We start from the raw sequence: 21,283 nt of genomic DNA, 5'->3' as shown, positions 1-21,283 counted from the left end.
ACAATATACATTTTTTGTATATAACCAGTACATTGTTACCAATTTTTGTACTGTCTGCGGTGATGTATACCGTTTTTCCTTTCGCATCACCTCTCCGCATGTTCTGAATCATAATATGTATAATAAATATAAAGGAGGAGAGAGGAAGATAAATCCTTCCCTCTCCTCCGCAGCACCGCCCCCTCCTCTGCAGCTGTGGACTGATCGCACGATCTGACCACAGTCGCATGACCCCCACATGACACTCGGCTCCCACTGTGCTGTGAGCGTGAGCCGAGTGTCATGTGAGGATGCACAGTAAGGGTATGTGCGCACGTTGCTTTCTACCTGCTTTTTACCTGCTTTTTTGCTGCTTTTTCTTCTGCGCTGTTTAATGCCAAAATGGATGTGTTCTTCTATTCAAGCAAAGTCTATGGGAATTTGGGTTTCTTGTTCACACTATGTTGTTCAAAATGCTGCCTTTTTGAGGCAGAACTTTGGTCAAAAACTCATGTTTTCAAAGAAGCAACATGTCAATTGTTTTTGCCATTTGGGTTTTGCACTGCAAAGCTGAGTTTTTGACCAAAGTTCTGCCACAAAAAGGCAGCATTTTGAACAACATAGTGTGAACAAGAAACCCAAATTCCCATAGACTTTGCTTGAATAGAAAAACACATCCATTTTGCCATTAAACAGCGCAGAAGAAAAAGCAGCAAAAAAGCAGGTAAAAAGCAACGTGCGCACATACCCGTGTGGCCTCAGCCTTACCCTTTTGAATGAGTGGGCCACTTTTATAGTCCCTCTTAGGGTAAGTTCACACAGTGCGTTTTTCGCGGCGTTTTTGCACGTTTTTCGGGTGCGTTTTTGCTCAGAAAAGTGTATGACTTTGCTTCCCCAGCAAAGTCTATATGAGTTTTCATTTTTGCTGTCTGCACAGTTTTTTTTTTTTTTTTGCTGCGTTTTTGTGGTGCCCACAAAAACGCAGCATGCCAATTAGTTTTGTGTTTTTCACTGCGTTTTTCACCCATTGAGTTCAATGAGGCGTTCAAAAACACAATGAAAAACGCAAATTGCAAATATAGCTGCATTTTAGTGCGTTTCTATGACTAAAAATGCAGCTATAAAAGCAAGGGGTGGGTAGTAAAGTGACATGTACAGGAAGAGGATTCCTTCTGTTGGTAAACACAGAAGCGTGAATCCTCCCGGTACCGCCACCGCTGCTTCCATTTCCCGCCCGGTGCCATGTCCGCTCCCGTGCGGCGCAATGTCCGGGCGGGAAAATCAAAAGTGAATAGTAGAAAAATGTCATACTCACCTGTCTGCAGACTCCCGATGCCATGTCCGCTCCCAGCTCCTCTCCCGGTACCGCCACCCCAGCTCCGGCTGTGTGCCGGCTCCCAGGCACGTCCGATAGCTGCAGGACCTGGCTGTGAGAAACTAGCGGTGATCACCTGATGCAGTCACCTAACGCATTAGCTGATCATAAGTCTCACGGTGACGCCAGCTTTTTACCGCCCGGCCGGCTATCAGCTGATGCCGTCAGGAGACTTCAGAAGCTGATTACTGGCAGCTCCTGCAGTGGTCGGACGGGAGTCAGCACGGACGAGTGACTGATTCCCCGGCGCTTGCAGTTCAGTTCATGACAGCTGCAGACAGGCTGGGGTGATCTCCGGAGTTCAGGTGACAGCACCGGAGATCAGCCCGGTCTGTCTGAAGCTGTTATGAACTGAACTGCAAGTGTCGGGGAATCAATCACTCAGCGCTCGCTGTACAGACTTGGCTGCACTCTGGAGCTCAGGTGAGAGCTCCTGAGTGCAGTGCAGGTACCTGAATCCAGGCCTGGCATTACTGGAGTTTCCTCCGGTAGCCAGTCCGATGCTGCACAGAAGAGTGTAGTTTTTTTTTTGTTTTTTCTTTTTGTTTTTTTCACTGATGCATTAGCTGATTGTATAAACGGCTTTTATACAATCAGCTGCTGTGTCATGTGATTCAGGCCCTTGACCCTGACACATCATCTGATCGCTTTGCCTTCCAGCAAACCGATCAGATGATATTGGATCCGGATTGGACGGTGCGGGACCCTTGACCCAGGATTACTGAAGAGGTGGGGGGGGGGTTCTTTATTTCAATAAAGATGGAGTCACTAATTGTGTTGTGTTTTACTTCTAATAAAAAATATATTTTTTTTTTTTTCACATCTGTACTAGAAATTCATGGTGGCCATGTCTAATGTTGGCGTGACACCATGAATTTCGGGCTTAGGGCTAGCTGATAGTACACAGCTAGCTCTAACCCCATTATTACCCAGCGAGCCACCCGTCACCAGGGCAGTTGGAGAGTTGGATACAGCGCCAGAAGATGGCGCTTCTATGAAAACACCATTTTCTGGGGTGGCTGCGGACTGTAATTCGCAGCGGGGGTGCCCAGAAAGCTTGGGCACCCTGCATTGCGGATTCCAATCCACAGCTGCCTAGTTGTACCTGGCTGGACTCAAAAATTGGGCGAAGCCCACGTCATAATTTTTTTTTTTTTTTTTAATTATTTCATGAAATTTTTCTGCCTGCTGTACCTGGCTAGCATACAAAAATATGACGAAGCCCACGTCATTTTTTTGGGGGGGCAAAAAAATCCTGCATACAGTCCTGGATGGAGGATGTTGAACCTTGTAGTTCGGCAGCTGCTGTCTGCTCTCCTGCATCCACTAGTGGATGGAGTATGCTGAGCCTTGTAGTTCTGCTCCCCCGGTCTCTTCCCTCCAGCATACAGTCCTGGAGGGAGCGTGCTGAGCCTTGTAGTTCTGCAGCTGTCTGCTCTCCTGCATACACTAGTGAAGAACATATTGAAGAAGGAAATGACATCAGACTTTTTTTTTTTTTTTCCCAACAATCTTTAATGGCATTGTTTACTGATAAAAAACCGCATAAAATCGCAGTGAGCCAAAACACGCATGCGTTTTTTGTCGCAGGTGTGTTTTTGTGCGTTTTTGCCGCAAAAAACGCAGCGTCAAAAAAACGCAGTGTGTGAACTTAGCCTTATGTGAATTAACTGCCACTGATGACCTCTGTTGTACATGCAATGCTTTCTGTAACCTGAGCTGTTATCTGATCACATGATGTCTAAATTCTGAGGTGTCACATCCAATCAATCCGCCCTGGTTGTGGAATCTGAGTAACATCAGTCATGTGACTCTCAAGCTGTGCTAGAGGGTAGGGCTCTGTTCAGCAGAGCTCACTCGCTGTTTCTGTGCATATGTCTGCAGAGTAGGCTCTCCCATCTCCCTACAGATTTACCCCTTCACAGTTCCTCCTTGTATCTGTGTGTATACATGTAACCTTTCTAATGTATATACACCCTCCATTACATACATACATACATACATACATACATACATACATACATACATCTCTCCCCTCATCCATCCTATTACAATAGAACATGATTAGGCAGTGAGTGTAAACAAAGGATAATCATTATTTCCAGGGCTGCTGTTATGGTGCTTTGTGTTCTATCTGTGCAATGTATCAGTGACTTGCTCATAGCAGTGTCCTGTCCTTAAAGGCCCAGTCACACTAAACAACTTACCAGCGATCCCAACAACGATACAACCTGATAGGGATCGCTGGTAAATTGCTAGGAGGTCGCTGGTGAGATGTCACACTAAGCGACGCTCCAGCGATCCCACCAGCAACCTGACCTGGCAGGGATCGCTGGAGCGTAGCTACACGTGGAAGCATGCTGCGCTTGGTAACTAAGGTAAATATCGGGTAAGCAACCTGATATTTACCTTGGTTACCAGCGCACACCACTTAGCGCTGGCTCCCTGCACACCTAGCCACAGTACACATCGGGTTAATTACCCGATGTGTACTCTCCTACGTGTCCAGGCAGCAGGGAGCCGGCTTCTGCGGACGCTGGTAACCACGGTAAACATCGGGTAACCAAGAAGCCCTTCCCTTGAGTACCCGATATTTACCTTCGTTACCAGCGTCCGCCGCTCTCACACTGCCAGTGGCGGCTCCCTGTTCCCTGCACTCCTAGCCACAGTACACATTGGGTTAATTACCCGATGTGTGCTGTGGCTATGTGTGCAGGGAGCCGGCACTGACAGCTGAGAGCGGCGGACGCTGGTAACTAAGGTAAATATCGGGTAACCAAGGGAAGTGCTTCTTGGTTACCCGATATTTACCGTGGTTACCAGCGTCCGCAGAAGCCGGCTCCCTGCACATTCAGTTGTTGCTCTGTCGCTGTCACACACAGCGATGTGTGCTTCACAGCGGGAGAGCAACAACTAAAAAATGGCCCAGGACATTCAGCAACAACCAGCGACCTCACAGCAGGGGCCAGGTTGTTGCTGGATGTCACACACAGCAACATCGCTAGCAAGTTGTGCCTCAGCAGCGATGTTGCTAGCGATGTTGCTTAGTGTGACGGTACCTTAAGTTGTATGTGATGTTCTGGGAGGAGTGGAAGGGGCTGGTGTACAACCCCATGGCATTTCATAAGGGCTGATTCTTTTGTGTCCTTCCCTGCCCAGAAGGTGTGATATGATCAGAACATGCGCTGTACACTCAGACACAGCCATTACACAGTACATAGCAGGAGCAAATTTATAACATTAGCTTTGCACAGGAATATTTTTTTTCTTAACACATGGAATTGTGGAACCAATTATTCCAAGATCTATTGATTAAACTGTACTTTGTTCATGAGACAGCAGCGATGAGCGTTAGCTTTGGTTGGTTTTGTTAGAAGCAGATGCCCTCTGTGAGATGGATTCAGGTATTAAAATCTTGGATATATCAGTCATGGCGCATTAAGGGCTTAATCTGGATCTGTCTTTAGTCCCTTGTACCTTCAGCATGTGACTGACAGTTCCGTAAACTGCTACAAAATCTACCACAATCTTGGGTGGAATTGATTTGCAATGATCGTTGATTCCTTATTTACATGGAGTAGAATGAGATGAAACTTTTCGATTTCTTACTCGTTATTTATATCTTAAATGGAACCTGTCAGCAGATTTGGGGCCTATAAGCTGCGGCCACCACCAGTGCGCTCTTACATACAGCATTCTATCATACTGTATATAAGAGTCCAGACCGCTGTGTATAACGTAAAAATCACTTTATAATACTCACCTAAACAGTCGCTGCGGTGGAGTTGGGTCATATGGGAGTCTCCGTTCTCCGGTGCCTCCTCTTTCGGCCATCTTTGTCGTTTTTTCTCTGAAGCCAGGGTGCATAACGCGTCCTAGGTCATCCACACTCGCCGGCATGGAGATCCTGCGCAGGAGCACTTTGATCTGCCCTGAGCACCGGAGACGTCCATATGACTCCACCGCAGCGACCGTTTAGGTAAGTACTGTATTATAAAGCGAATTTTTTTTTTTTTTTAACGTTTTACACAGCAGCCTGTGCTGTTTATATACAGCCTTTTAGAATGCTGTATATAAGAGCCCAGTGGTGGTGGCCGCAGCTTATAGGCCCCAAATCTGGTGACAGGTTCCCTTTTAAAGCGCATCAATCACCAGGATTTTGCTATATAACCTAAAGCTAGTGCTATACTGCCGCTATCATGCTGGTTTTATACATGTCTTTAGATGTCAGATTGGATGTATAGTTTTTGGAATACGGGTAAGTAAAGTTACATAAATGTACAGTTTTTTTGATTGGCAGCAGCTGCCTAATAGCTAATATGTGGGTGGGGCTTTGCTTATCTATTCCCGCCCCTGTCTGTCTGCCTGGCCTCTGTAGATGATAGACTGTATGGGCTCCTTCCAGGTATGAGTCATTTCTCTCATGTGATAGGGGCGTGTTAGAAATGGAGCCCATACAGTCTAACATCTACAGAGGCCAGGCAGACACAGGGGCTGGAATAGATAGCAAAACCCCACCCACATATTAGCTATTTGGCAGCTGCTAGCAATCAAAAAACTGTACATTTATGTAACTTTACTTACCCGTATTCCAAAAACTATATATCCAATCTGACATCTAAAGGTCTGTATAAAATCAGCATGAACGTGCCAGTATAGCACTGGCTTTAGGTTATATAGGAAAATCCTTGTGATTGGTTCGCTTTAAGTTCATTGTAATTTCTCAGACTTTAAAGCAGGGGTGGGGAACCTCCGGCCCGCATACGACTTTTTCTGCGGCCCCCGGGCCGATTCCCGGGGACTGCAGTTCTTGGACGGCAGCCGCATCTTGAAAGTAAACTAGTTCAGAGATTTCTTTCTAAACCTGTGACAGGCACATTCCCGTGTCTGAACTGTGTCCACTGCTCAGGTGTGATTAAGGGATCCACATTTCAGCATCCTCGTACAGGGGAATCGTTTAGAATAAATGGATATTATACCTGTGATAGTAGTTTTGTGGTGTATATGTTGAAATGCCCTTGTGGTTTAATTTATGTAGGTGAAACCACTCAAAAATTAAAAGAGAGACTATCTAATCACAAGTATACAATAAGGCAAAAAAATCTAACCTTACCTGTATCCCAGCATTTTGCTGAATTTAGGCATAATGTCTCCCAACTACGTTTCCAGATCTTGGAGCAGGTCCAGCTGCCCAGACGAGGGGGGGATCGCACCACAATGTTAAAGAGGAGAGAGACCTATTGGATATTCAGGCTGCAATCTCTGCAGCCGCTTGGTCTGAATAGAGACTATATTAGTGGTTTCTTGTAATGAATGACTCGCTGATTAAATTCTCTGTGTATTTTTCTGTGATATAAATGTAACCCCATCATGTAATTTTGTAAACAAATGCTTTTGGAAGCTTATTTGTTTGGTTGCTATAATATAACCTATGTTTCTCTAGTTTAAATTTCATGATGCTATGTGAATTCTTAAGAATAAAAATTATAAAAAATAATAGTAAAAAAATGGCAAAAAAACCTTTTTTTTTTTTGCAAAATTTTTTTGCAATAATTTATATGAACAAGAGTTTATTTTTGATGGTTCACATTAATTATTATTGATGTTTCCCCCTTTTTCCCTCATATGCTCTGCATTTATAAAAGTATCTTTCTTTGTCGCTCCATTGGGAGACCCAGACAATTGGGTGTATAGCTTCTTCCTCCGGAGGCCACACAAAGTATTACACTTTAAAAAGTGTAACCCCTCCCCTCTGCCTATACACCCTCCCGTGGATCACGGGCTCCTCAGTTTTATGCTTTGTGTGGAAGGAGGCACACATCCACTCATGCATTCTCATACTTAGTTATGTCGGTTGGAAGAAAAGAGGGCCCCCACCCACGGAGCCCCCGGCATGTTCCCTTCTCACCCCACTACGTCGGCGGTGTTGTTAAGGTTGAAGTACCCATTGCGGGTACAGAGGCTGGAGCCACATGCCGTCTCCTTCACCATCCCTTAGCGGCTCTGGGAGAAGTGGGATCCTAAGCGGTCATCCATTTACTGGGACCGTGCTCCCTCCGCAGCCCCTGTGGGAACCTGCCGGACCGGAGCCTCTTCAACCTCAGGGACCGGGCCCTGCAACTCAAAGGTACTCTGTGTCCCCATTGGGGACTGTGCAGGGAGCGCACCTTCTTCCCGGAAGCCGCGGCAGCTGCTGAATTGAGAAGGCCGGTGGACTTCCGCGCTGACCGTGCCTGCTTGTCGGGCGCGGTCTCAAATTTAGTCCCCGGCTTCATCGCGGCCTAGTCGCAAAAATCCCGCCCCCGGGCCTGCCTGTCAGGGGTAAGGGTGGGATTACCGACCTGACGTCGGATGTGAGGGCTGGAGCATCCTGCATGTTTTCCTCCCCCCTCACTGATCACTGTGGGGACCCCAGATTCCCGCACTTTCCTGGCGCCGCCCACGGCTCCACTCCTCCCCTGAGAGCTCCAGCAGCCATTTTTTGGCATTCTGCCGGTGGAGGATTCTCAGTGAACAGCTCTGCAGCTCCGGGGGATCTAAGGCAGGGAATCTGGAGGACACACTCCGCTTGTTAGCGGTCGGTAAGCCACACCGGTCACCCGGTGCTGGTCCCCCTTGGGTGCTGGAATAGATACGTATATATACATATACATATAATATATATATATATATATATATATATATATATATATATATATATATATATATATATATATATATATATATATATATATATATATATATATATATATATATATATATATCTATATATCTATATATCTGTTCGGTCGGGCTGTATACCCCTTTTTTCCCATATACCCTCATTGATCACTCTCCTAGGAGACAACAGCATGTCGTCCACAAGGAGCAAAGCTGCTAAGGCACAGGGTTTTTTTGCGGCCTGTACCTCTTGTGGGGCTATGTTACCTGCGGGTTCCACCTACCCTCACTGTGAGCAATGCTCGACCCCTGTTTCGCTTGCTCAGCCGGAGCCTCGGACACTGGTGGGCCCCTCGGCTCATGTAGACCCCCCTGCTCCCCCTGTCCAGGCGGCAGGGACAGAGTTCGCCTCTTTTGCTGAGAAACTCTGAGTCACTTTCACAATCCATGGCTCAGTCTATGGACAAATGGTCTTCCAAGCTGCTAGAAGCTTTGCAGTCCAGACCGGTCCTTTCACAGGCCCCGGCCCCTATTGGCTCGTCGCCTCCAGGCCCCTCTCGGTCCGCGCCGCAGCGTGCTCCCAGGTTGGCCCCTAGGTCTCAGGCGGAGGACTCCTGCCCGGACCACAGTCCTAGACCGGCTAAGCGGGCTCGCTGGGAATCTTCCCCGACTTCTTCACGCTGCTCGGGTTCCCAGCTTGAGGACTCTCTGGAGGACGAGGCGGACGTCGCAGCTCAGGGCTCTGACCCTGACGTCGCCCTTAACCTTAATACACCTGAAGGGGACGCCTTAGTAAATGATCTTATCTCGTCCATCAACCAGGTGATGGATCTCTCTCCCCCGCCTCCTCCTGTAGAGGAGTCGGCGTCTCAGCAGGAGAAACACCAGTTTCGGTTCCCCAAACGTACACGCAATGCGTTTTTCGATCACTCTAACTTCAGAGACGCTGTCCAGAAGCCCAGAGCGGTCTCGGACAAGCGCTTTACTAAGCGCCTCACTGACACGCGTTACCCCTTCCCATCTGAAGTCGTTAAGGGTTGGGCTCACTGTCCCAAGGTGGATCCTCCAGTCTCAAGATTGGCGGCTAGATCCGTGGTATCGGTTGCAGATGGCTCATCGCTAAAGGATGCCACTGACAGACAGAGCTCCAGGTGAAGTCCATCTATGAGGCCACGGGCGCGTCTTTTGCCCCGGCCTTTGCAGCCGTGTGGGCACTCCAAGCTATCTCGGCTTGTCTGACTGAGATTAATGCTGTCACACGTAATTCTGCTCCGCAAGTTGCGTCTTTGACCTCTCAGGCGTCAGCCTTTTCATCCTACGCCATGAACGCCGTCCTGGACTCTGCTAGCCGTACAGCTGTAGCATCCGCTAACTCTGTGGCAGTCCGCAGGGCCATGTGGCTGCGCGAATGGAAGGCAGACTCGGCCTCCAAGAGGTTCTTAACCGGTTTGCCGTTTTCTGGCGACCGTTTGTTTGGCGAACGATTGGATGAGATTATTAAGGAATCCAAAGGAAAGGATTCCTCCTTACCCCAGGCCAAACCTAAGAGACCTCAACAGAGAAAGGTTCAATCGAGATTTCGGTCCTTTCGTCCCTCCGCCAAGTCCCAATCCTCTTCGTCCAACAGGCCGGGGAAAGGCCAGAGGAACTCCTATGCGTGGCGATCCAAGTCTCGCCCACAAAAGACCGCAGGAGGCACTGCCTCCAAGACGGCTTCCTCATGACTCCCGGCCTCCCCTGACCGCATCCTCGGTCGGTGGCAGGCTCTCCCGCTTTGGCGACGCCTGGTGGCCACATGTTCAAGACCGATGGGTGAGAGACATTCTGTCTCATGGTTACAGGATAGAGTTCAGCTCTCGTCCTGCGGCTCGCTTCTTCAGAACCTCTCCGCCCCCCACTCAGGCCGACGCACTTTTTCAGGCAGTAGCCGCTCTAAAGATGGAAGGAGTTGTGATCCCCGTTCCCCTTCAGGAACGTGGTCGCGGATTTTACTCCAACTTGTTCGTGGTGCCAAAAAAGGACGGGTCATTCCGTCCCGTTCTGGACCTCAAGCTACTCAACAGACAAGTGAGAACCAGACTGTTCCGGATGGAATCTCTCCGCTCGGTCATCGCCTCAATGTCACAAGGAGACTTCCTAGCATCGATCGACATCAAGGATGCTTATCTCCATATACCGATCGCACCCGAGCATCAACGTTTCCTGCGTTTCGCCATCTGGGACGAACACCTCCAGTTCGTGGCATTGCCTTTCGGCTTGGCGACAGCACCACGGGTTTTCGAGTTTTTCAGAAACTATGTATACCACGGGTTTTCACCAAAGTCATGGCATCCGTTGTGGCGGTCCTGCATTCTCAGGGCCACTCGGTGATTCCCTACTTGGACGATCTCCTAGTCAGGGCCCCGTCTCGGGTGGCGTGTCAACAAAGTCTATCTGTCGCTCTGGCGACTCTCCAGCGGTTCGGCTGGATCATCAACTTCCCGAAATCCAAGTTGACACCGACCCAATCACTGACGTACCTTGGAATGGAGTTTCATACCCAGCAAGCGTTAGTCAAGCTTCCGAGCGACAAACAGCTTTCTCTGTAGGCAGGGGTGCAATCCCTTCTTCGGAGTCAGTCACACCCCTTAAGGCGCCTCATGCACTTCCTGGGGAAGATGGTGGCATCTATAGAGGCAGTCCCGTTCGCGCAATTCCATCTTCGGCCACTCCAATGGGACATTCTCCGCAAATGGGACAGGAGGTCGGCTTCCCTCGACAGGAACGTCTCTCTTTCCCTTGCAACCAAGACGTCACTTCAGTGGTGGCTCCTTCCCAATTCTCTATCGCAGGGAAAATCCTTCCTACCCCCAACCTGGGCTGTGGTCACCACGGACGCGAGTCTGTCAGGGTGGGGAGCGGTTTTTCTCCACCACAGGGCTCAGGGAACCTGGACTCCGATAGAGTCATCCCTTCAGATCAATATTCTGGAGATAAGGGCAGTGTATCTAGCCCTATTGGCTTTTCATCGGTGGCTGGAGGGCAGGAAGATCTGTATCCAGTCGGACAACGCCACTGCCGTCGCATACATCAACCACCAAGGCGGCACTCGCAGTCGTCAAGCCTTCCAGGAAGTCCGACGGATTCTGCAGTGGGTGGAAGCCACAGCCTCCACCATCTCCGCAGTTCACATCCCGGGCGTAGAAAACTGGGAAGCAGATTTTCTCAGTCGTCAGGGCATGGATGCGGGGGAATAGTCTCTGCACCCAGACGTGTTTCGAGAGATCTGTCGCCGCTGGGGAACGTCGGACGTCGATCTCATGGCGTCACGGCACAACAACAAAGTCCCGGCATTCATGGCACGGTCTCAGGATCACAGAGCTCTGGCGGCGGACGCGTTAGTTCAGGACTGGTCGCAGTTTCGACTGCCTTATGTGTTTCCTCCTCTGGCGATGCTGCCCAGAGTGTTACGCAAGATCAGGTCCGACTGCCGTCGCGCCATTCTCGTTGCTCCAGACTGGCCGAGGCGGTCGTGGTACCCGGATCTGTGGCATCTCACGGTGGGTCAACCGTGGGCGCTTCCAGACCGCCCAGACTTGCTGTCACAAGGCCCGTTTTTCCATCTGAATTCTGTGGCCCTCAACCTGACTGTGTGGCCATTGAGTCCTGGCTCCTAGCGTCTTCAGGGTTATCTCAGGATGTCATTGCCACCATGAGACAGGCCAGGAAGCCTACGTCCGCCAAGATCTATTATAGGTCTTGGCAAATCTTCCTATCCTGGTGCGCTAATAACGGTTTTGCTCCATGGCCGTTTGCCTTACCCACTTTTCTTTCATTCCTTCAATCCGGAATGGACAAGGGTTTGTCACTTGGCTCTCTCAAGGGCCAAGTATCGGCGCTCTCCGTATTTTTTCAAAAGCGCCTAGCCAGGCTTCCGCAGGTCCGCACGTTCCTGCAGGGAGTTTGCCACATAGTCCCACCTTACAAGCGTCCGCTGGAACCCTGGGATCTTAACAGGGTGCTAACGGCTCTTCAGAAACCACCTTTCGAGCCGCTGCGGGATGTCTCTCTATCACGTCTTTCGCAGAAGGTGGCCTTTCTAGTGGCAGTCACATCACTCCGGAGAGTGTCTGAGCTAGCAGCGCTGTCATGCAAAGCCCCTTTCCTGGTGTTTCACCAGGATAAGGTGGTTCTGCGTCCGGTCCCGGAATTTCTCCCTAAGGTGGTATCCCCTTTTCATCTCAATCAGGATATCTCCTTGCCTTCATTTTGCCCTAATCCAATTCACCAGTGTGAAAAGGATTTGCACTCTTTGGATCTTGTGAGAGCACTCCGGCTCTACGTGTCTCGCACGGCGCCCCTGCGTCGTTCAGATGCGCTCTTTGTCCTTGTCGCTGGCCAGCGTAAGGGTTCGCAGGCTTCCAAGTCAACCTTGGCTCGGTGGATCAAGGAACCGATTTTCGAAGCCTACCGTTCTTCTGGGCTTCCGCTTCCTTCAGGGCTGAAAGCCCATTCTACCAGAGCCGTGGGTGCGTCCTGGGCATTGCGGCACCGGGCTACGGCTCAGTAGGTGTGTCAGGCAGCTACGTGGTGTAGTCTGCACACTTTCACGAAACACTATCAAGTGCATACCTATGCTTCGGCAGACGCCAGTCTAGGTAGGCGAGTCCTTCAGGCGGCGGTTGCCCACCTGTAAGAGGGGGCCGTTTTTTCGGCTCTTTTTTTTATTGAGGTATTCATTTACCCACCCAGGGACTGCTCTTGGACGTCCCAATTGTCTGGGTCTCCCAATGGAGCGACAAAGAAGAAGGGAATTTTGTTTACTTACCGTAAATTCCTTTTCTTCTAGCTCCTATTGGGAGACCCAGCACCCGCCCCTGTTCCCTTCGGGCTGGTTGTTCTTTTGTGTACACATGTTGTTCATGTTGAATTGTTCTTTTGGTTCATGGTTTTCAGTTCTCCGAACATCCTTCGGATTGAATTTACCCTAGACCAATTTATAAGTTTTCTCCTTCCTGCTTTTGCACCAAAACTGAGGAGCCCGTGATCCACGGGAGGGTGTATAGGCAGAGGGGAGGGGTTACACTTTTTAAAGTGTAACACTTTGTGTGGCCTCCGGAGGCAGAAGCTATACACCCAATTGTCTGGGTCTCCCAATAGGAGCTAGAAGAAAAGGAATTTACGGTAAGTAAACAAAATTCCCTTCTTTTTTTTTTTCTTGGTGGTGGTTTTTTTTTTTTTTTTCTTTCTTTTTGTTAACTTGAATTGGATCTTGGGATTTGAGTTGTTAATTGATTGATTATGCAAATGAGTAGGGTGTTTACTCCTACCAGATCCATGAACCTTTATTATTTAGAGTGGGAATTGTGATGAAGTAATCATCTTTTGTTTGAGAAAGGCTTTTGCCGAAACGCGTTATAATATTTGATGCCTGTACATGGAATTGTACAATGAAAAGAATCTACCGTATATACTGGCGTATAAGACGACTTTTTACCCCCTTAAAATAATGGCTACAGTGGGGGGTCGTCTTATACGCCGGATATACGGGGGGGTGTGTGTGTGTGTGTATGTGTGTATATATATATATATATATATATATATATATATATATATATATATATATATATATATATATATATATATATATATATATATATATATATATATATATATATATATATATATATATATATATATATATTATATTATATTATATTATATTATATTATATTTACACTGCAGCGTCCAGGGGAGGTGGGGGCAGCAGCTCTGGAGCACAGGGGAACGCTGCGGGCTGCAGCCTTTGATCTCCTGCACCCGCTCATATAATATGCACAGCCGCTGTCCATCTCCAATGGTGCTGAAATCGCACGCAGTGATGGGCTGGGGGAGCGGTGCATATTCTATGAGCCTGCGTCCCAGTGTGATCGCACATGCCCACGCCTGTGTTAGATTTGGCCCCCAGGCTGCTGCTCATTCTAAAATAAAAAAGCTTTACTTACCCCTGCAGCGTTTCTCCCCGTGTCCCTGCTTCCACTGTGATCAGGCAGGCAGAGAGCTCAGCCTGCTGTGCCGATCACATGACCGCACTGAGAACCAGGAAGTGGAAGAACAGAAGCACGGAGCCAGACAGGAGGGAGCTCAGCGCTGGAGGAGATAAGGAAAGAGGGTTTTATTTTACTTTGGGCAGCAGCCTAGGGGCCATATCTGACACAGGGGGACTTGTGCGATCTATAGGGGCCATGGGCAGCACTATGGGGGCGATATCTGACACAGGGGGACTTGTGCGATCTATATAGGAGCCATGGGCAGCACTATGGGGGCCATATCTGACACAGGGGGACTTGTGCGATCCATAGGGACCATGGGCAGCACTATGGGGGAGATATCTAACACAGGGGGACTTGTGCGATCTATATAGGGGCCATGGGCAGCACTATGGGGGAGATATCTGACACAGGGGGACTTGTGCGATCTATAGGGGCCATGGGCAGCAGCATGGGGGCGTTATCTAACACGGGAATGTGTGCAATCCATAGGGGACCATAGGCAGCACAGGGGAACGTGTGCCATCACAAGGGGGCTATATTCAATATAAGGGGGCCATATCCAGATTAAGGGGGCTAATTTTAGGATGAGGGACATATACCCTATATGATTTGTTAGAGGGACACTGGTATTATAAGATGGACCCCATTTAACATTAAAAAAAAAAAATTCTCTTTTCCTTCACCAAATTTGGGGGTGCGTCTTATAATCAGGTGCGTCTTATAAAGCGAAAAATACGGTATATATCATACAGCAGGGGTCGGGAACCTATGGCTCGCGAGCCAGATATGGCTCTTTTGATGGCCGTATCTGGCTCGCAGACAGGGCTCCTACCTGTCTATGGGCAAATGCCGGGTCCCTGGAGAGCCGGGGGGGCCCACTCGGCCTCGTCAGTTCTCCTGTCCCTTGGCCGGGGCCCACTCGCCTTTATAGTTCTGCTGCCCCCGGCCGAGTTCCGGGGACCGCAGTCCTCGGCAGCAATCTGCAGCGCCGTCACTTTAAGGCGCGCAGACATCCTGTTTTGAATTTCATCTGTGGGCGGAGCTACCGCCTTCTCAGTCCCACAGATGAAGGAGGCGAGCTTCTGTCCGGCGCTGTGTGGGCCCCCTCTCCACCGTGACCTAATCGGGTAAATGCCCTCCCCGCCTCCCCATTATGGGCCCCGGTGAGCTGCTTCTAACCCCCCAGATGTATGCCCTGCCAATCCCCCCCCGCCGATGCCGCGGGTGCTGTACCCGCCGAGCCGCGGGTGCAGGCCCCACAGAGCAGCAGAGTTGTGTGTATTTGTCTGTATGTAGCAGAGTTGTATGTGTTTGTCTGTATGTAGCAGAGTTGTATGTGTTTGTCTGTATGTAGCAGAGTTGTATGTGTTTGTCTGTATGTAGCAGAGTTGTGTGTTTGTCTGTTTGTAGCAGAGTTGTGTGTGTGTTTGTCTGTTTGTAGCAGAGTGTAGTACCATTGTTTCAGTCCAGTTGTGGCTTTATACAGCAGGGAGGAGCATTCCTTGCTGTACTAAGTGAACATTGGAGCGATTGATCTGTCAATGGCCCTTTAAAAACATATTGTACGGCTCTCGCGGAATTAAAATTAACATGTTGCAATCAAAGCAGACTTTTTTTCATTTGGGAGCGGGGTAGTCTTTTATACAGTGAGTATATCCCAAATTCTATATTTTTAGGGCAGAAGTTGGGGGTCGTCTTATACGCCCAGTCGTCTTATACGCCGGCATATACGGTACATTCATAAAGAAGAGTGCCGGTCTTTTTTTTCAATTTTTGATTGTGGATGCCTTCCATAGACCTGAGCACCGTTCATCCCTGAGTGCCACCCTGGAACTTTTTTTTTCCTTTAAAACCCCACACAGCGCATTCAATGCTGAACGCTGCATTTCCTATACCTGAAAGACTACGTCCCCACGCTGGCACTGCCTATGTGAGGATGTACTTTATAGGTGGGGGTCGGTGTGAGGAGCGCTAAAATCAAACAGGAAAGGATTGACTGCCAATCATCCCCCAGGTCTTACTGTGCCGGGCAGCGCTCTGTGCCCTTGCCCGGCGGCGGCTCCCTGTGCCTGGCGGTTGCTGCAGCGGCTCCCTGTGCCCGGCGGCGGCTCCCTGTGCCCGGCAACAGAGCTCTCCGTGCCCGCAGCCACCTCCAGCGCCCAGTGATCCCAACCTCCCCCAGTTCTCTAACTACCTCCAAGCTCACCCGGGTCTGCCTGTGCCCCCAGCACTCTGTACCTCCAGTGCTCTGTGCCCTTCTTTCTCCCCAGTGTTCTGTGCCCCCCCTAGTCTCCTCAGTGATCTGTGCCCCCTCCCAGTGTTCTGTGACCCCCTAGTCTCCCCAGTGATCTGTGCCCCCTCCCAGTGTTCTGTGACCCCCCAGTCTCCCTAGTGATCTGTGCCCCCTCCCAGTGATCTGTGACCCCCCCCCCCAGTCTCCCTAGTGATCTGTGCCCCCTCCCAGTGATCTGTGCCCCCTCCCAGTGATCTGTGCCCCCTCCCAGTGATCTGTGCCCCCTCCCAGTGATCTGTGCCCCCTCCCAGTGATCTGTGCCCCCTCCCAGTGATCTGTGTGCCCCCCCCCCCGTCTCCCCAGTGATCTCTGTGCCCCGAGCCTCTTCAAGGTTTGTCTGTGCCTCCAGCCTCTCCCATCATTCTCTGTGCCCCCAGGGCTGTCTGTGTCTTTTCGGCATCCCCCAGGGCTGTCTGCCCCCGGTTATGTATATAACCCAAGTAATGTTTGTGCCCCCCAGCTATGTCTGTGCAACCCAGTGATGTGTCTATACCCCCAGTGAAGTCTGCTGCCCAGTGATGTATGTACCCTCAGTGACGTCTATGGCCCGCTGCTTCCTTAGTGATGTATATTCCTCCCAGCCCTCCCCAGCAATGTATATGCCCCCCCAGCTATGTTTGTGCTCCCCATCCAATGATGTATGTATCCCCCAGTGATGTATGTACCCCCCCCCCCCAGTGATGTCTATGCCCCCAGCCTCCCCAGTGAACTATATTCCTCCCAACCCTCCCCTGTGATGTATATACAGCAGTCCCAGCCAACTCAAACCTGGAAAAGCAGTTGTGAAAAGCAACAAGATCAATATCAGCTAATATTACAGCCGCACCAAACAGTAGAAGCTCCAGCCGCCACAGTGAGTTAATTATTTGACCAAATATATTAGGGTAATTTTCAAGTTGATAATTTTGTGCGGCTCTCGAAGGTTGGTAGAAATTTCCAAATGGCCCCCGGCAGAAAAAAGGTTCCCCACCCCTGCTGTAAAGGTATTCATGTTACAAGCAATGTAATGTGTTTTGTTTTTTTTCCTTTAGTGCTTTTCACGAGGATTTGAATATAAGAAACACCAAAGTGATCATAACTATGAGATAATGGTAAATATGATTTAATAATTTTGCAGAACACAATGATCGAGAGCTACTCAATAGAAAATCATTTTGGACTTCTAAGACTAAACTCAAAAGTTTTGCAAAAATTATTGAGATTTCTGAAACTTGAGTGGCCATGTTATAGGAAATAGAGTAACTTAAAGAATATATACCGTTTCACGCAGCTTTTTTTTTTTTTTTTTTTTTTTTTATTGTCCCTAAAATGTCTTGAGAAAATAATGTTGTACATTTGTGCTGCTGCAGAATGTCTTAAGTCCGTCATCTGAGTAATCCTGCTGCTGGCGCTCTGCTCTCAATGATGGAGCATGTGCTCTCATTGAGTACTGCAGATTCTTCTACACCAAAAACAGACTGTTCACAGAGCAAATGCTGCGTAAAATCTGCACTGTTTTTTTTTTTACGTGTATTTTTTTTCCCCATTAATTTAAGTAGCTGAAAAAAGGCTGGAAAACCATGAAAGAATTGACATGCTGCAGATTTTGAGGGAAAAAACAATACGCTTTGATGGTTCAAATCCGCAGGGAAAAAATTGGCGAAAGGTGTATGAGATTTTAGAAATGTCATTAACTTTCCTGTTTTTTGTTGTCTTTTGCTCTTGAAAAATGCAACGTGTGAACAACCCCCTAGACTAGTTTCACATCTGTGTCCAGGAAGTCTGCTTGTCTTTTACATTTTGGGTCTGATATGCATTAAAAAAATAAACGCAAAGAAAACTCCCTCCCAAAACCCAATGTAATCTGGCAAGGAAATAGTATAATCCGTAGCACCACTGACAAATGACCAGTATGTGATAATAGACAAATCAATACAGTCATCAATAGATATATCCAGATAATTGTGATAAGGTGCTGTGGTCCCACTCAATATGTTCTGTCCCTGATTCTCTTAACAAAACCCCCAACAGATATTCTAAATGTCATCATTCAATGCAATTGAAGTGTAGATTTTCAGGTTTCATCAAAGAAGTTAAATAAAAATATCCTGTGAAACATTTAGGAACTGCAACCACTTCACATACTGCTTCAGTCCTTTTACCTGCTTAAAGTGCACCAATCACCAGAATTTTCTTTATATAACCTAAAGCCAGTGCTATACTGGCACTATCATGCTGATTCTATACATACCTGTAGGTGTCAGCTCGGATGTATAGCTATTGAAACATAAGCAAGTAAAGTTTGTAAAATGAACAGCTTTTTGATTGGCAGCAGCTGCTGATCAGCTGATAGCTGCGGGGTATTCATAGTGATTCCCGCCCCCCTGCCTGTTCCTTCCCATATCTGTTATTTATACTAATTTTATTATAGAAGCCTCTTACTAATGGTTGTGGCTAGATTGACATTGCTGATGTCATACCCATGTGACCAACATAGCTGATACCAGGAAGCAACATTATTTTTCTGTTGGCTGAAGCCCCGCCCTTCTGGTCTGGGTATGACGTAAGCAAGGTCCTTCTAACCACAACCATTAGTAAAAGGCTTCTATACTGGCATTAGCATAAATAACAGATAGGGGGGAGGAATAACGAGGGGGGGGGGGGCGGTAATCCGTAACAAAACCCAGCACAGCTATTAGGTACTCGGCAGCTACTGCCAATCAAAAGGCTGTCCATTTTGCAAACTGTACTTGCTTGTGTTTCCAAACCTATACATCCTAGCTGACAACTAAAGGTATGTAGAGCATCAGCAAGAAAGTGCCAGTATAACACTGGCTTTAGGTTATATAAGAAAATCCTGGTCATTGGTGCGCTTTAATTGATGAAACATTAATGAGGGAACAGTCCATGCATCCCCTTAAAAACCTAGTACTAATGCATCAGCTACAAGCCACACGTCATGGGCCTGTAAGCCACATGTAGCTCTACAGCCACTGTTTGAGGGTCCCTTGATATAAAGCATGGCAACCAACATCAGTGTCCACAGGGAGTGTCCTTTATGACCATTATCTCGATAAGCCTATCACCAGGAATCTAATCCCCAAACCTAAGTAAATGAATCTTACTATTTGAAGTATCTGCTAAGATACAAAATGTGCGTTGCATTCATATTTTAATGTAACATAACCGCTAAGGAAAGGAACAGTAAAATAACTAACACTGGAAAAAATGCATCATTGGAAGGCCCTCATTACATGGGTATTCCAGCGATAGACGTACATCTGAAATCTGGGAGAGGTAACACTTTGGAGAGCCCTGTTATATATTGATAGCCTCGTAATGGTTGCTAAGGAGAGTAGTAAGACTTTACGGCTGATATTTTGGGATCTACAACTCTATATGCTATAAATTATACATCCATATAATAGTGTATGACTTCAGTAACAGCAAGGAGTTGTCTATAGCACATGCAGTGAGTATCCATATAATGTAAAGCACCATTTCTTCCACATATAATTTTTATCTTGTCTCCTAGACATCAGATTTTCCAGTGCTGGATCCCAGTTGGACAGCCCAGGAGGAGATGGCTCTTTTAGAAGCGGTGATGGATTGTGGTTTTGGAAACTGGTATGTTTTGGAAAAGAGACAAAAAAACCCCAAAACTCTTGAATATTAATTTTAAAGCTGGGCATAGAGTAATTCAGTAAAGGTGAATTTACACTGGATACATTGGGAACAGGCATTTCTAAGAATGCTGGATTCTTAATTGGGCAATTTAAACAGGTGGCCAATGACTTGGCTAACTAGCCAAATAGTCTGGTGCATGAAATAATTTTTGGTTTGCGTAAAAAAAAAAAAATCATTCTCAGGAGCACATCATCTTGTGTAATCAGGACCTGTACTGGCTGAGATGATGGCAGTCTGGGCTCAATGAACCATCCTTACAGACCCTCTTATGTACATACCGTATTAACTGCAGTCTGCCTGGTAAGCGGGTATTAAGCGACTGGCAATTAGGTACCGATCAATAGTTGTTTAAAGTCGCACCATGTAAAAAGTAAATGCAGACTAGAGACTCTCTAGCACTATGGGTGTATGATAGCTTGCAGTAAGGCCTTTTCCTACATGAAGCATTATGTCCCCTGAGGAGTCACGCGTTGGGACGCAGCTAGGGTCATTATAGGGGTCCAGCTTGATTCATTTAGCTGTGGATTGTCCTTGTTAGGACGTGAGATTGGGGTAGCAGGCATTTATTATTTTTGTTCTCCAGGAGCAAATAGGGACAGTTACAACTGGATTAGTACACTGGACCCAGAACTCCGATGGAGACCATGCACACCCTGACATAGAAGGACACAGTGAGACCATTCCTTGACCTTCTGCTATATGTTTTTCTTATATGCCTGACCACTGTCGGCATCCCATGGAGTAAACATATATTTAATATATATATATATATATATATATATATATATATATATATATATATATATATATATATATATATATATATATATATATATATATATATATATATATATATATATATATATATATAGATATATAGATATATAGATATATATATAGATATATAGATATAGATATATAGATATATAGATATAGATATAGATATAGATATAGATATATATATATATATATATATAGATATATATATAGATATATATATATAGATATATATATATATATATAGATATATATATATATATATATAATATTTAATTTTTGTTTTGCTATGTTTTTCTAATAGGACCACTGTCTGCTGCTTTCTAGCAAAATCACTGTTTTTGTTCTGTCTATTGTGTTTTTTTTCTTGTGTTTTTTGTATGACCTTTGGTGGCCATCATAGTGACCTTCTAGAGTTTATATTTGATATGTTCGGCAGTTGATATAGAACTGGACCCAACTAAGTAGATTGTCTACTTTGGTGGCTTAGTGAGTAGTTTG

General features: G+C 47.2%; 1 protein-coding gene across 2 annotated transcripts in view; it reads left to right on the top strand.

The window, feature by feature from the left end:
- The window catches only part of TADA2A (transcriptional adaptor 2A), a 187,145-nt gene that overhangs the window by 6,052 nt on the left and 159,810 nt on the right, over positions 1-21,283 (top strand). For both annotated transcript variants that reach the window (XM_075333839.1, XM_075333840.1), the window contains exons 3-4: positions 17,371-17,430; positions 19,854-19,945. In XM_075333839.1, the coding sequence (XP_075189954.1) occupies positions 17,371-17,430; positions 19,854-19,945 (152 nt within the window). The remainder of the gene's footprint in view (positions 1-17,370; positions 17,431-19,853; positions 19,946-21,283) is intronic.

The sequence above is a fragment of the Anomaloglossus baeobatrachus genome, chromosome 2, assembly GCF_048569485.1.
Source record: "Anomaloglossus baeobatrachus isolate aAnoBae1 chromosome 2, aAnoBae1.hap1, whole genome shotgun sequence".
In the NCBI taxonomy this organism is placed as follows: domain Eukaryota; kingdom Metazoa; phylum Chordata; class Amphibia; order Anura; family Aromobatidae; genus Anomaloglossus; species Anomaloglossus baeobatrachus.
Note: the sequence above shows the minus strand (reverse complement) of the source record. Positions and strands in the feature narration are given on the sequence as shown.